Source organism: Diadema antillarum, unplaced genomic scaffold, assembly GCF_040938485.1.
Source record: "Diadema antillarum isolate AM-2024a unplaced genomic scaffold, OU_Dant_1.0 seq00000238_RagTag, whole genome shotgun sequence".
In the NCBI taxonomy this organism is placed as follows: domain Eukaryota; kingdom Metazoa; phylum Echinodermata; class Echinoidea; order Diadematoida; family Diadematidae; genus Diadema; species Diadema antillarum.
Genome location: NW_027271285.1, coordinates 141,347 through 160,989, shown reverse-complemented (window position 1 = coordinate 160,989; position 19,643 = coordinate 141,347). Strand labels below are relative to the sequence as shown.

General features: G+C 39.8%; 1 protein-coding gene across 2 annotated transcripts in view; it reads left to right on the top strand.

The window, feature by feature from the left end:
* Positions 1 to 13,810, top strand: part of LOC139729392 (uncharacterized) — a 148,501-nt gene extending 134,691 nt beyond the window's left edge. For both annotated transcript variants that reach the window (XM_071640319.1, XM_071640320.1), the window contains one exon: positions 11,833 to 13,810. In XM_071640319.1, the coding sequence (XP_071496420.1) occupies positions 11,896 to 13,797 (1,902 nt within the window). In that variant the 5' untranslated portion in view covers positions 11,833 to 11,895 and the 3' untranslated portion in view covers positions 13,798 to 13,810. The remainder of the gene's footprint in view (positions 1 to 11,832) is intronic.
* Positions 13,811 to 19,643: the final 5,833 nt, after the last annotated feature.

The window sequence follows — 19,643 nt, the reverse complement described above, 5'->3', positions numbered from 1 at the left end:
TGTGTGTGTGTGTGTGTGTGTGTGTGTGTGTGTGTGTGTGTGTGTGTGTGTGTGTGTGTGTGTGTGTGTGTCTATTTAATCCGTCTTTATCGCCCACCCTGGTCTCATCCCGACCCTGGCAACGTGGCCCATTCAAAGCCCCATTCAAATCCCCACACTCCGGCTCCACCCCAATTTTTCCTTCTTATTCACTCCATGTTCAACATGAGAGAGACACAAGTCTCGCATAGCAGTTCCTTTATCCCTGTACTTCAGTACTTCTATGCAGTTTGTGTTCACAAAGGTAGTAGGTTTTCCTTTCCTGAGCATACCCCGAGTTTTGTTAGGTTGAATTGCCTCTTGGATGCATCACAACGCTGGGTTCGTCACCATAATATTGAGGCAGAATGAAAGAGATTGTTGTTTCCTTGCTAATGAAAGTCACTGCATGCTATCCACTGTGATGTGTACGCAGCACACTCACACCACACACACTTTGCACAAAGTTGCACAAACATGCACATTACACATGTCCATTTGACACACACACATACATACATACATACATACATACAAACATACATACATACATACATACATACATACATACATATATTTCTCTACATGCGCCATTAGGCATGTTAGGTGGACACTTGGGGTAAAACAAACTGCGTCATTAGGCGGACATCAACATGAAGTGGGCAAATCCATGTCCTGTTTTGACCGTCATCTGTGACGGAATCCGTTTACCCACACACCTCAACTTGTGAGCGAATGTTGGGAATTTATAAACTGTAAAAGAACAATCGAAGTAACCCCCATAGTCTCTTTTCAAGCCTTTTAGAAGACTTTTAATTTGAGGTATGTTTATTTTTTTTATCTTTTTTTTTGGGGGGGGGATAAAAAGTGAGACAATAAGAAGACACTGCTGTTCTGCCGATTGAAAAAATTCCAGAAGAGTATATCTGTATTATCATGTATATCATTTTCCTTCATTTTCTATAGAAAACTAACATTTTTAGTGTACTTTTGTTTCGTTAGGATCCCTCTTTTACAAAAGAAATAAATACTATGAATATACCCCTGTTTGCCGCTTCTACAAATTCTGGAAGAGTATAATCATCTGTATTATCGCCTATCTTTTTCTTTCATTTTCATATTTGTGAAATGCCCATGCTTAAGTAGGGTTACAATGAATAACATAATCAGTATAATCAGTGTATATATATATATATATATATATATATATATATATAGAGAGAGAGAGAGAGAGAGAGAGAGAGAAAGAGGGAGAGAGAGAGAGAGAGTAGATAGATAGATAGATAGATAGATAGATAGATAGATAGATAGATAGGCCTAGATAGAAAGAAAGATAGATAGATAGACACACATTTACGATATGTGTATCTCCTGAAGTACATCATTTGAATCGTTGGCTATCTTTTCGTTTACTGGGCAAACCCTAATTACCGAGATGAATAGGCGCTATCTATACTTTTAATGGATTGAAATTTCCAGTTCTCCCCTTGTTTCAACGCCTACATCCCTCCTTTCTTGCAATTTCCCCCCCCCCCCACACACACACACACACACAAACGCACCATTTCAGTTCAGTTGCCACACCCTCAGATAGTATATGACGAGGAAGCTTAATCAACATAAACCATAAACATTTTGAGAATTATGATCTGAAAGTCAACCGCGCATAGATGAGTGCAAGAGATCGGACATATCAAAAGCACGTCGTGGCTGGTAGAGTGTACTCCCTGAGTAATAGCTGTTTTAGTTTGCGTTTGAAGGAGACTATATTCGAAACTAAGTATTTTTTTAGGGAGGTCAATCCAGTATCTGGATCCAGTAAAAAAATAAAAATAAATTAATAAATAATAGAAAATTATATATATATATATATATATATATATATATATATATATATATATATAAATATATATAATATATATATATATATATTTATTTATATATGATATATATACATGTATATGATATTATCTTTGCGAAGATGGTACAAATACGGGGAAGGTGATAAGCACTCACTCGCGAGTCCTGAGCTCAACATTTTGCTTTAAGACACACATCATTTTCTGCAAATGCAAACTTCGTGCATCGGGACGAAAAGAATAGGTCGTGGATATTATCATACCATTCTGAAAATAGAGATAGATAGATGCTCGTTCCACTGTGCGCAAATAATGTCTAAAGTCGGCGTGTCATGTACAAGCATCGTCAATATTCTGCCTCCTGTTATAGACGAATGTGTGTATATTGCCTTTTGGACACACAATATCTTGTCGCGTTTTGGCTATGTAACAATAACAATGGTTTTGTTTCCGTCGGACGGTTGGTTGGTGGGTTGGTAGGTTGGTTGTCGTTTTTGTTTTTGTTTTTGTCTTGTTGTTACATCGCACCTTTTATCGCACACGCTCCAATCATATTTTTCTAGAAAAATAAATAAAGGTTAAACAAAGTATCTAGGAGCATCAGGAGTTTTATCTCTTTCGCCTTGAAGTCGACGACATGTCTATTTTGTTTATAAGGTGGGGCCAAAGTTGAATCCTCCTACGCCCAAATAAGTTAAATAGCGCGCGAAAGTGAAATTAGGCCTTCCTGCGAATCGGTAATAGCTCTTCATTGTCTGTCAGAGCTCAGTTTTGCAACTGACTCGATTGTCTCATGATGTGACCCGGCATATTAGAAGATCGGTATCAACGCACTTTTCGAATATACCATTATTCGAAATGGGTAGTGTCCTTTTCTAGAGACAGGACGCTTTAAGCGAATTTCTAAACAGACAGTTTGCGTGAGATAGCTCCATGTGACACAGCTATTAGCGAAGGAGTTTAGGCCTATAGGAGAGAGAGGGAGGAAAAGAGTACAGAACAATTTCTCCAGAGCGATGTCAATGAAATGAGAAGGTACCGCTGAGAATAGGGATGAAATCAAAATATACGACACTGGGAAAGATGGATTGTCCATTAGTCATTTTATGAAAAAACATGGCGTCCTCTTGACACCGACGATTTCTCACTTCGTGGAGATGAATTAGTACATTGGATTACCCAAGTGACCAGGATGTGTCCGAAACAGAAGAAAATATTTCTTTCAAAAAAGAAAAAAGAAAATAAGATGTGATGTAATGGACTGATCATGCGCAATGCATGAGGAGGTACTCTTTAAATGACGTCACCGTCGCCTGACTATTAAAGAGAGCAGATGTTTATTGTTTTAAAGAGGAAATCCACCCCCAAAATAAGTAAACTTCAAAAGAAAGAGAAAAATGTTTCCTACAGAACGATACAAAATTGACAAAAATCAAATAAAAAACAAGGAAGATATGACATTTTGAAATTTCACTTTTTTAAAATCATCTCTTGACCAGTCCTTCACGTCCTTATGAATATTCAAATCAGCAAGTAGACGATGTCATACTCTCATAATTTCTTATTCATTTCATAATTTATACAGAAATGACAAAAATCTCATATTTCAGCTGTATGAATACAAAACTTGTCTTAAAACCACCCAAAATTAAAAAGAACTAGTGTTAATTCTGATACATCTTGATATAAGGGACATGCTTTTACTTGTATGAGCTAAAAATATTTTTTTCCGAATTTCATATAACATACATGTAAAATTGTGAGGGTATGACATCATCAACTCACTCATTTGACTATTCATAAGGACTGTTCAACAAATGTTTTTGCGGAAAAAAAATGAAATTTCAAAATGTCATATCTTCTTTATTTCTTTATCCAATTTTTGTCATTTTTTATCATTCTGTAGGGAATATATTTCTCTCTCTTTTGAAGTTTATTTATTTCGGGGGTGGATTTCTTCTTTAACCCTATAAAGCCCAAGGGGGGGGGGGGCACATTGTGCCCCCCTGCCAGATTTTCATTTGCCACTCCTTCGCCCTTTATCCGATTTCAACCAAATTTGGTGACTTTTCCTAAGATCTTATTGCAAACATTTTGATATATAATTTAGCTATATTTGATGTTGCTGGTTGCCATGGTAACCATAAACTGACAACCATGTCAGTCAGATTTTGCATCTTTTTTCTGTTTCCATTTTATTTAACAGCATTACAGTGGATGAAATGGGTGTTTCTTGGCTGAAATTTGTTGAAGGAGAAGAATTTGAAGTAATTATGGTCCTGGAAAGTTTTTCTTATTATTTCCTTTGTTTTTATGAGACAAAGGCATAAAACAATAGATATAATAGAGATAATTGAAAAAAATAATATTTTCTAAAGATTGCCCTCCTATTTTGTATTATTTTGATTCCCTCACCCAAGTTATGCCTCTAATATCATTAGTTTATCATATTATCAATTTGCAATCTTGAAATTCCACTATTATGCAAATATGAAGTGTCATAACGATACATGTACCCATCCGAAACATTTCATCTCAGGTCTCATAATGTATTATTATGTTGACATGAATAGTGCCCCCATGTGGTGACCTTGAGAAATGTCAACTGTAACAAATCATAAGATTCCACTTGCTTATCATTTGTGACAAATATGAAAATGATTGGTCAATAATAAGACATATATAATGGGGATAAAGAAATTATACAGAAAAATCATATTTTTAGCATATTTCCTATGTATTTCTTTATATTTTGGAAAATAGCGCCCTCCATGGGTGACCTTGAGAAAATTCAAATGTACGGTCATGTAGAGTATGAGTTACTTTACCCATGTGCCAAATATGACGATGATACATCAAATAATAAAAAACTTATACAGGGGGGCACAATGTGCCCCCCCCCCCCCCCTTGGGCCTGCGAGGGGTCAAAATAGCTTGGGCTAAATAGGGTTAAGGTATGCGGAGGTGCCACATTAAGTGACACGCACTCACAATAAACTACATTGTAGTCATGTTCTCCTTCGTAATCATTAATCCATGTTCCTTTTCTCCCTTCTTCACTGATCTACTGGTATTGCGACACTTACTTTTATTCAAACATCCCCCTCTCCTGTCACTTATCTGGGCATATTTTCTCTTTCTTCCTTTTCTTTTCTTTTTTTTTTAGTTCATATTCATACTACCGTGCAACCTTTTCTCACTCCAAGTTGATCTTTTTCGAGCACTTCCGACCCATCTGCATTCGCGTTTTGGTCTATACCTCCCCATGCAATACCGAGCGAGGGTTACAGATAATGCTCCGTGCGGTACTGTCTTGTCCGCCCTCATCACAAATAAAATGTGGATTATCTCGTTCGAGGCAAATGGCGGGTTGATGTTGATGTTGATGTTGATGTTCTCGCTATGGCGGGAGATTGAATTAAGATTCTATCGAGGGGATCGTCGTCTGCCTCATAACAATATTCCCTTATGCTCCTCTGGGGTGCATGAATAGGAGAAATGATCCAAAATAGAAATCAATCGGAAATGCGATAACTCACGTTGATGCATTTGTTCGCATCCCTAATAAACCTCATCATGACAGCATCTCCCCCCCCCCCCCCCGTTCTCCATTCATCCTTACCCCTCCCCCCCCCCCATTTCATTATCTCAGTTCATTCGCAGTAATGATTAAAGTAAGCTTTTCTTGGTCATGTGAATGGCTCCTACCACCCACATGCACATACGACCATCCATACACTCCCGCTCGGACATTCTCGGTAGCCATGGCAACGGTAAAGCGTGCAGACGGCACAAGAGCGCCGCTAATTGATCTTCGCGCGCCGATGACGCAACGCGATGTTGTTATGACGTGATAATTTACGTAGGAGAGAGTTCGATGTGTTTGTCAGTGGCTTTCATTCGCGCTCGAGATATACCCTAATATTCCTAATTTTAGATCGCGTCGAAAGGGCACCCAGATCATCTGCATAATCGTCAAAAGTTCACGAGTTGCTGGATAGTCGGCGCGCGTGTATACCCACTCCAATGCGATGTTCAAGGATAAAGTTGACGAACATCATTCACCGTGTTCACTGGGGCTCCGAAAAAAAAAAAAAAAAATGCGTAGTCACGCCCGAAGCTGTAACATAATATTCTTGGAAAGTCAAATTTAAAGCTGGCTAAAATATCTTGCATCTGGCAAAAGAGCATAAAATGGCGTAGAGTTTGTCGAAGTCATTGTTGTTGTTGTTGTTGTTGTTGTTGTTGTTGTTGTTGTTGTTGTTGTTGTTGTTGTTGATCGTCAAAGAAATTTCCGGTATATTCAACATTTTCTCTTCATATATTTATCATACACATAATGGTTATAGAGAGAATATCAACACACAGTGCCACAAGAAATGTATGGATGTATGTACCTTTGTATGTATGCATACATGATTAGATAGATAGATGATATATATGGATGGAAGGATAGATAGATAGATAGATAGACTAAGAGAGAGATATAGCTAGGTAGATAGATAGATAGATAGACAGACAGATAGATAGACAGATATTGATGAAGATGTGTATAGGTTGTTAAAGAAGAAAGAATTATGAAAATCAGATTGCTGTGATAATAAGAAAAAAAAAGACAGAAAGGAAGAGGAGCGGGGGTTCCCCCTTCGACCATCCCTTTTCTCTCATTCTTCGCTCCTTAAAAGGTTCTAAAAACACAGCGTCGCCCTCTTCTTGCTAGTGACTATTCTTTGCCCCAACTGTAGGGTAACTGCCTCGGTTCGAGGATGCGCACACGGCATTGCTCCTCGTCTGCCTGGAACTCGACGCACGGTTTCCATGGAAGAACAATTCTTAAAGATACGGGAGATGGAATAAGACAGAGCGTGGATTTGGTGCGCACGGCTGTCTAGTCGTCATCTTGCCAATAAACGTCCGCTAAAAATAGAAGCTCTGAGAAATGGTCTTAACGACCATGAACTGAAGAGCATCGAGAAATGATACGTAGAATTGGAGGGACATGACTTGATGCAGTGATAATAATCGAGGCACTTGAGCACTTACCATTCACCTTATTACACCGGCTGTTTTGGCGGCGGGTTGGGGAAGGGAGTCGTTCGGGGAACGTCGACGCAACGTTGATGGCGCTATCAAACACGCAACTCACTACTATTCTTCTTGGTCTTTCAATCTCCTTTTCCTCCTCCTCCTCCTCCGTGGTATTTTACTTCCTCTCATCCTTTTTGTCTTCCTTCATCGTTATCATAATTGCCACTCTCTATTTACTTTACTTTGCGTACTTCTGCTTGCTAGACCTGCTTGAAAACAAGGTAGTCTTTGCTCAGGCTTGTCTTGTGTAGTCCTCATTATAACCACCAATATGTATCAATGTTCTAGACTCCTTTGGTAATCAGAGTCTGCCTATTTAAAACCCTAAGACTTAACGTAGTTCAAACAACCTTAATATTCAACCAAGGGTCATCGCCAGACGCCATGAGACTCAAAACCAAAACTAAAATAAAAGATAGTTTGAATTGAAGAGTTTGATCGCAAAACGGGTGAGGGCGCCATTTCCAAACGTTTTACAGTGAGTCCGTAATCAGATAAAGCAAAAAAAAAAAAAAGAAAAAAAGAAAAGAAAGCTTTCCAATTATACCTCATTTGCATAACAAGGAATAGTCTTGAAGTTAATGATTTTAAAAAAATCCCATAATTTCTTATTATTTTCTGTGATTTCCAGCAGATTTGATCCCAAATATCACAAATTGACAAAAAATGAAGTTATTTCGTTTTGCGATGAAGTTCTTCAAGTTATGGTTGCTACATTTCCGGAAATCTTTCGGTTTCTTTTCATTTGAGAGTTTATAGCGCACACCATTGGTATACATCATGCAGCCTCCTATCCCCGTGGTCTACGAGTGCATACTGCTGAACTTTCTTCCAAAAATGTGGGAGCTTAAAATGACAAGTAACCACCTGTTTTTTTATCCTTTAGAAGGTGACATGAAAATTTTCCGATTTCACCATCCTTGGCAATCTTGGAAATTATTCTGTCGCTGATTATCGTTTGACGTCAATAGTACACAAAATCGTAAAAAGAAACAGAGTAAAAACAGAACAACTGTCAGAAAGAGGTATAGATTGTTCTGCTGTCAATGGTATATATAGTCGGAAACGTTCTGAATCATTTATACGGACAGTGCGAAAGGTAAGGGCATTCCTTTGATTATTCTAAAACAGCAGTTTTACTCTTTTTATTCTCTACAAACACGCAGGTCACTTGTCCACCTTGAAATAACCTGCGTTGCCACCTGCACGCTGTAAACGTCCGTCTGCCTCGGTTTCGCTCGATGGTCGCACAGGTCTATGGAGCTTTAGATTTGCGGCGCGGGCGTTTGAGACGACGCTTGAGCAGGACGTTCTCCTCTTCTCTGCGTCGTGTTGAAAAGTAGCTTTAGGGCTCACACCCGTAAATACAATGGAATGTCCGAAACCCCTTCACAAATTCGTACCAAAGATACCAAAATAAATGAAGAAAAAAATTAATTAAAAATCAATGATGCAGTTTGGCAAAAAACTGAATAGCTGTAGATATTGAGTATGAATTCCTCTACAAATTGCATTTTGGTTAGAAGATGAAAGCTTTTCTGGTGGAATTTGAGGGGACTATATTTCATTGGGTACGTGCACGGAAAATGGGTGACTTTTTGAGTGACAAGAACTCGTAGTCTGGCTTTTCGTACCCCTGAACAGAATTTGAACTGAATTATCCACCCTGAGAATTTGATGGATGAAAGGGTACATCTAACTTATCCAGGTTAGTGAAGCTGAAACACCTCATTTCTCCCAGCTATTTTACAGAATTTTTTGAAATTTGATTTTTAACACACGTCCCTATGGGGAAATATTTATGGGTGTGAGCCCTATAGAGGATGCATGCAATGCACACAAGTCTATGGGAAGTATTCATCCCATACAAACTCTGCTGGTTTATGTTGATGTATTGTGTCAGATCTCTTCCTCCCTCCCCCCTTCCCCTTCCTACCCCCCCCCCCCTTCTCTTCTACCCCCCCCCCCCCAACTCTGTTTGGCTATAATTTGTTTTCTTATTATGTTGATTGTGTTGTTGTGGTATAGATAGATCTTTGTACATAGCAGTCATCAGTATCACACAACTTTGAATGACTGTGTTATTTTAATGTATTTCTTTGTTTGGCTACCACTGGAACAGATCAAAATTCATAAAGTTAGTCTGTTTGACAAAACAAAGTCTTTTCAAGTATTTTGTAGGCAATAATGTGATGATGACACCCCCATAATCAAAGATTACTGCCTGCATCTAGGTATTCATCTTATGAAGAACTGATCAACACTACATTTTTATTTTTTTAAAAAACCTCAAAGGGTGTGAGTTTCAAAAGTGTCCCTTTGAGAAGCTTTATAACCCTAGAATGTGTAATTTCCCATATGATGTAGGTGCAAATATCATCAAAAACACATTTATGATGTTTAAAAGTCAAATGAGAAATATGACCTTCACTATAGAGGATGCATGCAATGCACACAAGTCTATGGGAAGTATTCATCCCATACAAACTCTGCTGGTTTATGTTGATGTATTGTGTCAGATCTCTTCCTCCCTCCCCCCTTCCCCTTCCTACCCCCCCCCCCCTTCTCTTCTACCCCCCCCCCCCCAACTCTGTTTGGCTATAATTTGTTTTCTTATTATGTTGATTGTGTTGTTGTGGTATAGATAGATCTTTGTACATAGCAGTCATCAGTATCACACAACTTTGAATGACTGTGTTATTTTAATGTATTTCTTTGTTTGGCTACCACTGGAACAGATCAAAATTCATAAAGTTAGTCTGTTTGACAAAACAAAGTCTTTTCAAGTATTTTGTAGGCAATAATGTGATGATGACACCCCCATAATCAAAGATTACTGCCTGCATCTAGGTATTCATCTTATGAAGAACTGATCAACACTACATTTTTATTTTTTTTAAAAACCTCAAAGGGTGTGAGTTTCAAAAGTGTCCCTTTGAGAAGCTTTATAACCCTAGAATGTGTAATTTCCCATATGATGTAGGTGCAAATATCATCAAAAACACATTTATGATGTTTAAAAGTCAAATGAGAAATATGACCTTCACTATAGGGCTCACACCCGTAAATACAATGGAATGTCCGAAACCCCTTCACAAATTCGTACCAAAGATACCAAAATAAATGAAGAAAAAAATTAATTAAAAATCAATGATGCAGTTTGGCAAAAAACTGAATAGCTGTAGATATTGAGTATGAATTCCTCTACAAATTGCATTTTGGTTAGAAGATGAAAGCTTTTCTGGTGGAATTTGAGGGGACTATATTTCATTGGGTACGTGCACGGAAAATGGGTGACTTTTTGAGTGACAAGAACTCGTAGTCTGGCTTTTCGTACCCCTGAACAGAATTTGAACTGAATTATCCACCCTGAGAATTTGATGGATGAAAGGGTACATCTAACTTATCCAGGTTAGTGAAGCTGAAACACCTCATTTCTCCCAGCTATTTTACAGAATTTTTTGAAATTTGATTTTTAACACACGTCCCTATGGGGAAATATTTATGGGTGTGAGCCCTTTAGATTACGCTGAGACGTAACGTATAAAAAATAAAATGGCGCCCCCATATGATCAGTACATGAAGTAGCTTTCTACGTCGTGAACTGAGCGGACGTAAAAATAGCCCAGGGGTGTTTCATGAAACTTTTTGTCAGTGATTTACACCGACAACTGTTAAAAGCTATCGAAATCCTTGCGTCTGATTGGCTGATAGCAAATTTGTCGGTGAAAACCTCCGACGAACCCCTCAAACTCAGACGCGCGAGCTATATAGATCGACTTTGATACGCGATTCTGCGCATGCTCAGATCAGGTTTTTTCCCCTCTACACGTCCCCGTCGCGAAAATCTAAAGCTCCCTAATAGCCGTGCTCACGCTCGTACTATGCTATGTTAACCCTTTCTGTGCCAGGGACATTGAACAGTGTGCGGAAACGCAGAAAACAATCGGCAGACAAAGGGTTAATGTCCGCATTGTGATTCTCACGTGCTCCAAGACACTCAGCAACTCTATAAACGCCAGTTTTATCACATCGATACCATTTGATGTTATAATGGTGCCACGATCAATGCAATGTAGTGGCCGTATCATTTTCAATCATTTTTTTTTTTTTTTTTTGCTGTTGATTCTTAAAAGATTAATGATTAAAACTAAGTATTCCTATAAAAATCATTTTTATATTTCAAGATGCAAAAAGTTTGTCATTAGTTTCCTATGATTATCACTGTGCTTATCATTATCATTATGAATGTCATTACTGTATGATAAGATATTACTATATATAAATGCTAGCGCGTTTATCAATGTTGTCGTCGCTGTTTCTACTACCATCATTATCAGTATCACCGCTGTAATCACATTTAGTTAACTTTGAATTATGTCACTGACTTTTCTGTATATAGATACTCAAATGAAACTAACAAACTGTAACAATAGTTCAATGGAATGACGTATTTTGAAAATGAATGATCATCTTGTTGCATTGCAGCCAAGAGCCTGAATGCACCTGCATCAACAAAATCTTTTACACGTACATAATATCTTTTTCTCTATTCCAAAGCCATTCTTCACTTGCTAAGTAATCAGAGACTCGGATGCCTTAGCTGGCCTCTTTCTACCTCATAACAAAGTCACGAGAGTGACTCAGGGTCTATAAAAACAGACATTTCTTCTCACAGTCCAGATGTGTCGCGAAAAAAAAAATCGGTCCCGTTTACCACTTTTCCTACATCCCCTGTAACAGAATGTATTCATGGAATTATGAAACTTCTAATGTTGATTATTTCCCTGTGACGTCAAAGCAGAATATTTTGTCGATGCCATCACTGATGCAAACTTTTTTGTCTTCTCGCTTATCCGTTCTGCAGGTATTCCTGTGCTACATTGATGACCACCGACTGTCTGTGTAGTGAACAGCGCCCCTTGCGGCGATGGAGCCCCAAGCATCAGCCGAGGCGGAATCAAACGCCTCGACTCCCAACGCGGAACGCGGTCCAGAATCCGAGCCATCGAGTCGTCTGGGCGACTCTCAGCCGTCCGAGCAGCGGGAGTGGTCGGACACCTCTCCGCAGAGAAGTGACGGGTCGCGGGGTAGCGAAGAGAGCAAACCTCAGGAGAGTAGCCCGACGGACTCGTCACCCACTCGCAAGCAGTCAGTGTGTACGCTGTCCCACACACAGAAGGAACACGGGACACCTCAATCCCAGGCAACGCCTCAGGCAGATGGGACCCAATCAAAGAGACGTTGTTGCGTGCGATGTAACCCAGTCCACATATGCCTTGTGTTGGGGATTGTGGTCGCCTCAGGAAGTGTGGCCATGACCGCATGCGGATACATGTCGCACGAAATTGCCATGCAAACCGTCGTGGTCGGCAACGACACGATAAAGATGGTTGACGAAAAGCTCCGAGCCCAGGTAGAGCGGTTCCGGACATTTGGACCCGTCCTCATAGGACTAGGATCGTTTATCGCAATGTGCGCGTGTGTCCTGATGTGCGAAGCGCGTGATGAGGCCAAGCGCCAAGCGAGGAAGCTTCTCGACGAGGACCAGGACTACGACGACATCCAGACACGACAGGAGCACATGTACGCGCTCCAGTGTGAGGTCATGAACAGCAACACGAGACTGAAGAGTACGTCCTGTCCGCATATAGCAAACAAAAGACTGGATGATGTAGCCTATGCAGACGAGTCATCGCACAGTTCGCCCGTTGTTCTTGTCCACGGACCTAGTCTAGTGGAGGGGAGACAGCGAAACGATTCCCAGGAGTCCAACGAAAGTGAAGCTGCCAAAGTAACTCTACTGAAAAATCCGTCTCAGGAAGAATCCTTAGATGTGTCCAGTATACCGACGTGTTCAAACTACGTAGGCCCGGTCAGGTCAGATGCAGAGACTACTTTTTCTACGACTACGCGAACGTTAAAAAAGGGTGTAGCTACAGTTCCGTCTCCAACTTTTAAGCACGATCCTACTAGAATCGAAAGACCTACACAGCTGTCGCCGATAAAGGCAAGGAGCGTCAATGGCCCTATTTCAATCAAATCATTGCCACCAGTAGAGGGCGTATGTCTATGTGGTGTACCACCAGTATGCACAACACCACCGCCACCAAGACAGACAAACTCAAAGGCAAAGCGAGTGAAGAGGGGAACCAGACACAAGAAGAAAAAGAAGGATTTAGAGAGTAAATCCGCCGGATCCGACTCCGGGTCCGTCAAGTCCGTGCCAAGAAGTACTAAGAGTGTAGCTACGCAAAACTCGGATCTGACTACACACGTTAATCCTCTGCATGACATACCTTTAGTTAATTACACAAGTAGATCTCCTGAACGAACCGGTCCGACCAACCCTAAACCGGACGTAGGCAGTGCTGCAACGCCAGGCACTGAGCTGCCGAGTGCCGCCGCTTCTCCCCTGGCACCGGTAGAGACGACGAGAGAGAGCCGCCCACCGGTCCCACGGACAGCCGACCGAGTGTGCTCGAGGAATCCCCTACAGAGCTCCCCCACGAAGGGTCTGAGTGGCGACTCCAAGAAACTCGTGTGGGTCAAGCAACAGCCAGACGAGGCGCCGAATAATAATAACGGAGGCAGCGAGGGCGACGACGAAAGTTCGCCGCCGATGGACGCCCGCGGCGCTATATGCAAACCTGAGAAGTCCATCAGCAATCGTGCAACTGTCAATGAACAGCCATGTGATAGCAACTCTAATGTGTCAACGATGTCTTCCAAACAACTCTCACCAAAAGCTACGCCCTCCAACGTCACATATGACGTCATACACGACAAGGGACAGCACGTACATACGTCGAAGAGTGAAGTCGTTTTATGAAATACGAGTCGTACTGCTGAGGCGCGATGGTTTTGTAGTTTTAGACTAGCGTGGTAAATGATTATTGTGATACGCAGTAGACGTAGAGTAAAATATCGTTGGTCATTTTGTACTGCACAGAGCAATGTGCCGTCTAATAAAGCCAGTGTGTTTTTTACGCGTACTTATTGTAAGCTATGTAATTCTAAGTAGAACACCACGTCGAGTACAGGACCAAAACATTCCGCCTGTTTAGTTAGTGAAAGATGATATTTACCTATATGTTTACGTTTTGTTTTTACGATTCATTACCAAGAAGTCTCATTCTTTTTCCTTTTTTTTTTCCTTTTTAAGCCTTTATAGGAATACCTGGTTCCACCATTAGCACCCTTTAGCCCGACACTATTATACAGTATAAAACACTGTTCGACATGAGACAAGACTCATTCTATACACTTGTACGCCATACAGATTCTGCGGGCAATTTACTGTCGACGAACACTTAATTCGTACACAAAAGACCTAGCTATTTTTATCTCTTTTAAGTCTCTTTTCTGACGAGTTTATATCTTCTCCTCACATTTAAATCTCAGAGAAGATTTGATGAGTGTGTTAAGGAGGACATAAAGTTATCAGCGATACAAATTGTCACATTTCTTAATATTTGGGGAAATTGGGTTGTGTGAGTGCGATTCTCCAGCCCTTAGCCCCCCCCCCCCCCCTTACCTCCTCAGCCAGTTTAGAAAGGTTATAAATTGTGTGTTCTGTTTAAGCTCATTATTTTAAAATGTAAAAATGGTATTCTTCGGCGATTATTTTGTTGTGAGTTTTTTTGTTTTTTTTTTGCATTATCAATATCACCAGGGTCCTATTCAATAAAGAATTTGGGTTTTTTTGTCAGTTACCAATAATGTTGTTGATAATAGTGAAAAAATTGACAATTTTCAGCTAATATGCTGTTTGCCTTGTCGCTGCTGTAGTATTTGCAAGCATTTTGTAAGTTGAAATTGTCGACTTGTTTGATAAACGTGTGATATGAAACTGTGCCCAAAACTTTATACAGCTAGACTTGCCTCTTGGCTTCATCATTAACTGGGCCATTTAGTCGCACAATCGCCGCATAGTTTCAAGTTGTCTGCTAAGATACGTTGGAATGTGTGCATGTTTCTCTTAACCAGAGAATCAGAAGATATCTCTGGCGTGCAATCATGGATAGGTGACGTCACACTTTCCCGAAATTGACACCAGATGTCTAAACGGATGTGGAATTTTCGATTTCATGCAAAGTTGGCCCCAAACTTTAGCAAAAGCCAATAGCCGAAGCAAGACAAATGCCTACAAGTCATACGATTTCACCCGAACCCACACGCGAATGCTACACGAAGATACAGAGGTAATCTTTATTGAGACGTTTACCACAAGGAAAACAAGAGTGAAACTCGATGGCCACATACCGACATAAGAATTTTGCCACGGCTCCCGAAGTTGCAGCTGGAGCTTTAGAAATTCTGCCAACGGTCACACGATGGCTTAAGATGCCCTAACGAACTTGACCTGATGTGTCTATGATCAGAGCCGAATTTGACCCGATGTGTATACGATCAGAGCCGAATTTGACCCGATGTGTATACGATCAGAGCCGAATTTGACCCGATGTGTATACGATTAGAGCCGATCGTGTGTCCATCATTGCTTAATTTCGGGACAGTGTGACGCCTGCAGTAGGATTCATCGCAAATGTAAATGAAAAAACTGTTGTTAGTACGCACGTCTTAAAACGTCTCTCATTCTGCCAATTCAATTTACATTGTACTTAAAGTAGACTCTTCGATCAGACAGCACATGAAGATTCACCGAAGTTTCAAAGAATGGTGGACAGTGCACGAAATACGTTCACTGTTTATGCCTCCGCCGCAGAGGGCGTCAGAGGTATTATGGTTTTGTGGATTTCCGTACACTAATTAATACACTAATTACATTTTAGGCAAAATCTGTCATGGCCAAAGGTCAAAGGTCACTGAAATTTTGCTAAAAAGACATCATTTCTAGATCTAATCGCATCTACGTAGGAATGGCAAGTGGTAATAATTATAATTGGTAGCAAGGAAAGAAATAAAAAAAGACAATATTTCCATGATATAATACTGGTGTGGGGTCAAAGCTCACTGTACTTCTGAAGAAAAAAAAATGAGATAATAAAAAAGTTCTATCCAGTTATTACTTTAGCTAGGAATGTCCAGTGGTGATGTTAGATGATCAGATGAACAGGGCAGAAACGTCAAGGTCAAAGATTACTAGAATTCAGCTAAAAGTTGTTTACATTCATAGAATGAATAATGGTATTCGGTGTAATGGACAGAAATAAGATGGAAAATATTTTCTTTCTGCAGATATTATTATAGGCCAATCCTCGTCCAGTGGTCAGGATCAATGTGCTTTGTCGAAACGTAATAAAAGAGCCATGTTCTCATGACCGATATAGTGATTACGTCAAAAGGGGAGGCATCACAGCTGGTTGACTGTGCGCAAAAGTCGAGTTGCCATAGTTTATGCGTATCACCTCCGGTCGGTTGTGTGCGCGGGATTTTATTGCCCAAGCTTTTGATTTATTAAAACTAGTGGTTACAGTAACTGGAGCTAGAACGTGACAGACCTGAGTCAGGGATAAATTTTCTATCCGGAAGTCCAAACCCTTCTCAACGTTGTCCAGATGAAAATGCTTCTCACTCATTTCATGAACAAGATCAATTTTAATGATGCCAAATAATGCCATGGCCATACTAATTCTTACCTTATAGCTCGGCTTTCCAGTGTCACCAAAATGATCTGCCATACATGCCCGGGGCCCTGACTTTACTGTTATCCAAGCTTGGTTAGGCATCTAGTTATACGCCTATGCCAAGGGGAAATGATAATATCGTGGATCAAACGTCTAGTCCCAGGATGAGCGAACCAAGCAGGCGTCGGACGGTGTCGTCTTTTGAACATTGTAGTCTTAATCGTTTGGAAATCGAAAGTAGTGTCAATCAGATTTTAATCAGTTACATCTCAAATCTATTATCTCTCTCAAAGTAAAAGTATGATAGCGTTTATTTCGATAATGAAATATTAAGTCCAAAAATGTAAAGTTTGCGTTATACGGCGACTTCTAATGGCATCAAGCGTGTAGATACAGATGTGATAAATCCTTCGACTCCTAAACAAACCATCGGCAGTAGCTTGACCTGAGTAGACGATGCCATTGTGAAGATACGTTGTCACCCGTCCGTCCGTCCGTCCGTCCGTCGGTCGAAAGATTCGTTCGTAAAGTCAGAGTGATTCGTATAGGGTAAATACGTTTCGGATGGATATCTTCATGTTAGTCTTTTATATTTCAGGCAGTTCTTTCTCTGGGCAGTGAAGTATCATTATCAGTGATATAAGTCAATGTCTCATTCCCATCATTCAGAAAGTGAAAGGGACAAAAAAGATTCGATAAAACTATTATTGATTTAGAGGGCTATATGAGGAGTTAAACCAACACTGAACTAGAGAGGGCGTCAGCTTCTTGCAGCACTGGTTATTTTCTCTATCATTGTGATTATGTGTGCCTGGATATATTGTCGATGCTCACATTGCAATAATTACGTTATCAAGTTTTGTGCACTTGTATTATAAATACACAACTCAATTTCATATCAAGACATAGTGCCAAACGTACGATTTGACTTTCCGTAAATAACATGATTGTAGGCCATGTTGGTGGATCGTTCTTGTGCCGCTTTAAGAAGAATTTTTAATACATTTCGATGAACGGATGGTAGTATGCTTGTGTCTCACTGTTATCTCTATGTGATTTGTATATTTCTGCATTCATCTTTTACACTAACTTGTCAGTCTATTTCGACGATCTTTGAGCAAAGTAGCCCGTGCAGTTTGCTGACTTTTCAATACAAGAGTCATGTTCATATAGGCTTAGTTTTTTTTCTTCTAAGAATAACATTGACATCCCATGAGTTTACTTGGAATCGAGTCAAGTTAGTTTCCCAAAAATGAGAAATGAGTTCGAAACAATAACATGGAGATAATTGTGTCTGTTCACCTGCAGTTAAAATGTCGATAAGCAATCGTATCAGCGTTTTAAAGGAGATCAGTAAACAGTATGTATCGCATTAAAACATGCTTGTTTGCTTGTTTGTTTCGTTTTCCTTTTTGTTATAAAAATGTATGGAAACTGGTGCCATCCTTGTGAGTGAGATTTCAAGGTTTATATCATTCTTTTAGATCATCCTACTCCCTCTTCCTCTGACGAAAAGCGCCCTCTACGTGGCATCTATTTTTGTTATTAAAACGTAATTAATTTATCTTGAATTTATGAGGTCAATTATTGGGATTATGACTATATTAATTTTAGAAGGCACGAAAAGTCGCATGATACATTTGCATCAGTACTGTATGTTTAGAGTGAGAAAAGTATTTAAATGGGTGAAAGCCACTCAATTTTGTTACAGTAGTTAGCACCACAGAACTCTACATGGTGTGTACAAAGTTTTGTGGTTAGCACGGTTGAGTTTCTTTTTGACAGACCAACATTGAGGGCAGCAAACTCGAACGTAGTGTGCTGCCAGCGACGGGGTCTGGTCGCAACTAAGTATTGTACCGAGAATCGTACATAGCCGCAGCAGGGAAGGCCTGGGTATTGCAGCCGATGTGGGTTGCAATCGGGGCAGCGTTGAGTCAACACGGAATGATGATTTACACTGTACATTGGTCGTGCTCTTTAGGTTAACTCTCATATTGACTGGACATTCTTTTGTTATTTAGCGTATAGTACAACTTGTTTCCTAAAGATCTTAGAGGTACAGGATCCTTAGAAAGTGACTTCATTGTTAATGTTTTGATGTATTGCAAAATCCTCATTTGACACTGTTTGTAATATCTGGGTTCCTTTTTTATCATATTCCGTATTTTTTAATACAGCAATTTAGAGAAAGGCAAGAATTTCACACACCCCAGGATTGGACTCTTACAATTCATCTTCATAATAGTCAATCAAAAAAGTACCAGTAATAAAATACCTCAATCCGATGACTAATATGATTCTTTACAAATCTAAAAGTCAGGCGAAAGCCAAACCAGCACATGAATCAAAGCTATCGTATTTCGACTCTTGCACATTTATTCGAGGTTGTTGTTGTTTTCATTTCATTAGTACAAACCTACAGAATCACTAAAAACTGTCATGCTAGTATAATACGTGTCGTAATCTTTTTAACAAAATTTAGTGATATCAATAAATAAATATTTTTGTCCACATACACAAGGGCAAATAGCCATCTTTTCTGCTTAAACAAGGAGGTCTAACAAAAGCCAACAAATTCTGGGAAAAAACATCCACTGTGCCGTGTACAGGCACTAATTTTGTCCCCTCCCACCGCCCCCCCCCCCAAAAAAAAAAAGTAGAAAGATTTTACATAAATTTTCGCGAGGTATGTAAGTGATGTCTTGATAGCGCCTTGAGAGTTTACGTTCCTTTGAACCTCAACCCTATTTCATAGTCATGATGATATTGCTGTCAACACCACCCTAATCCGGGTAGAACCTTAAACAAAATGTCTATATTCTGCTATAGTACTGTGTAGTTTGTCCACAATTGTTTTTTCTTATTTGTCGTATAGCCCTTCATTGAATTAGTTCGTTTATACTGCTATTTCTGGTCAACGACTGTAAGTTCTAATCGGATATTGGCCGGATAGAACGTGCAATTTTTGTTCTGAGATATTGAATTCAACGATTGCACGGGCTCCCTTGACAAATCATGATGAATATCTCCGTATTGATATCATTTATGATAGACCACCTATTTCAAAATGTCTGTTCACATAGTC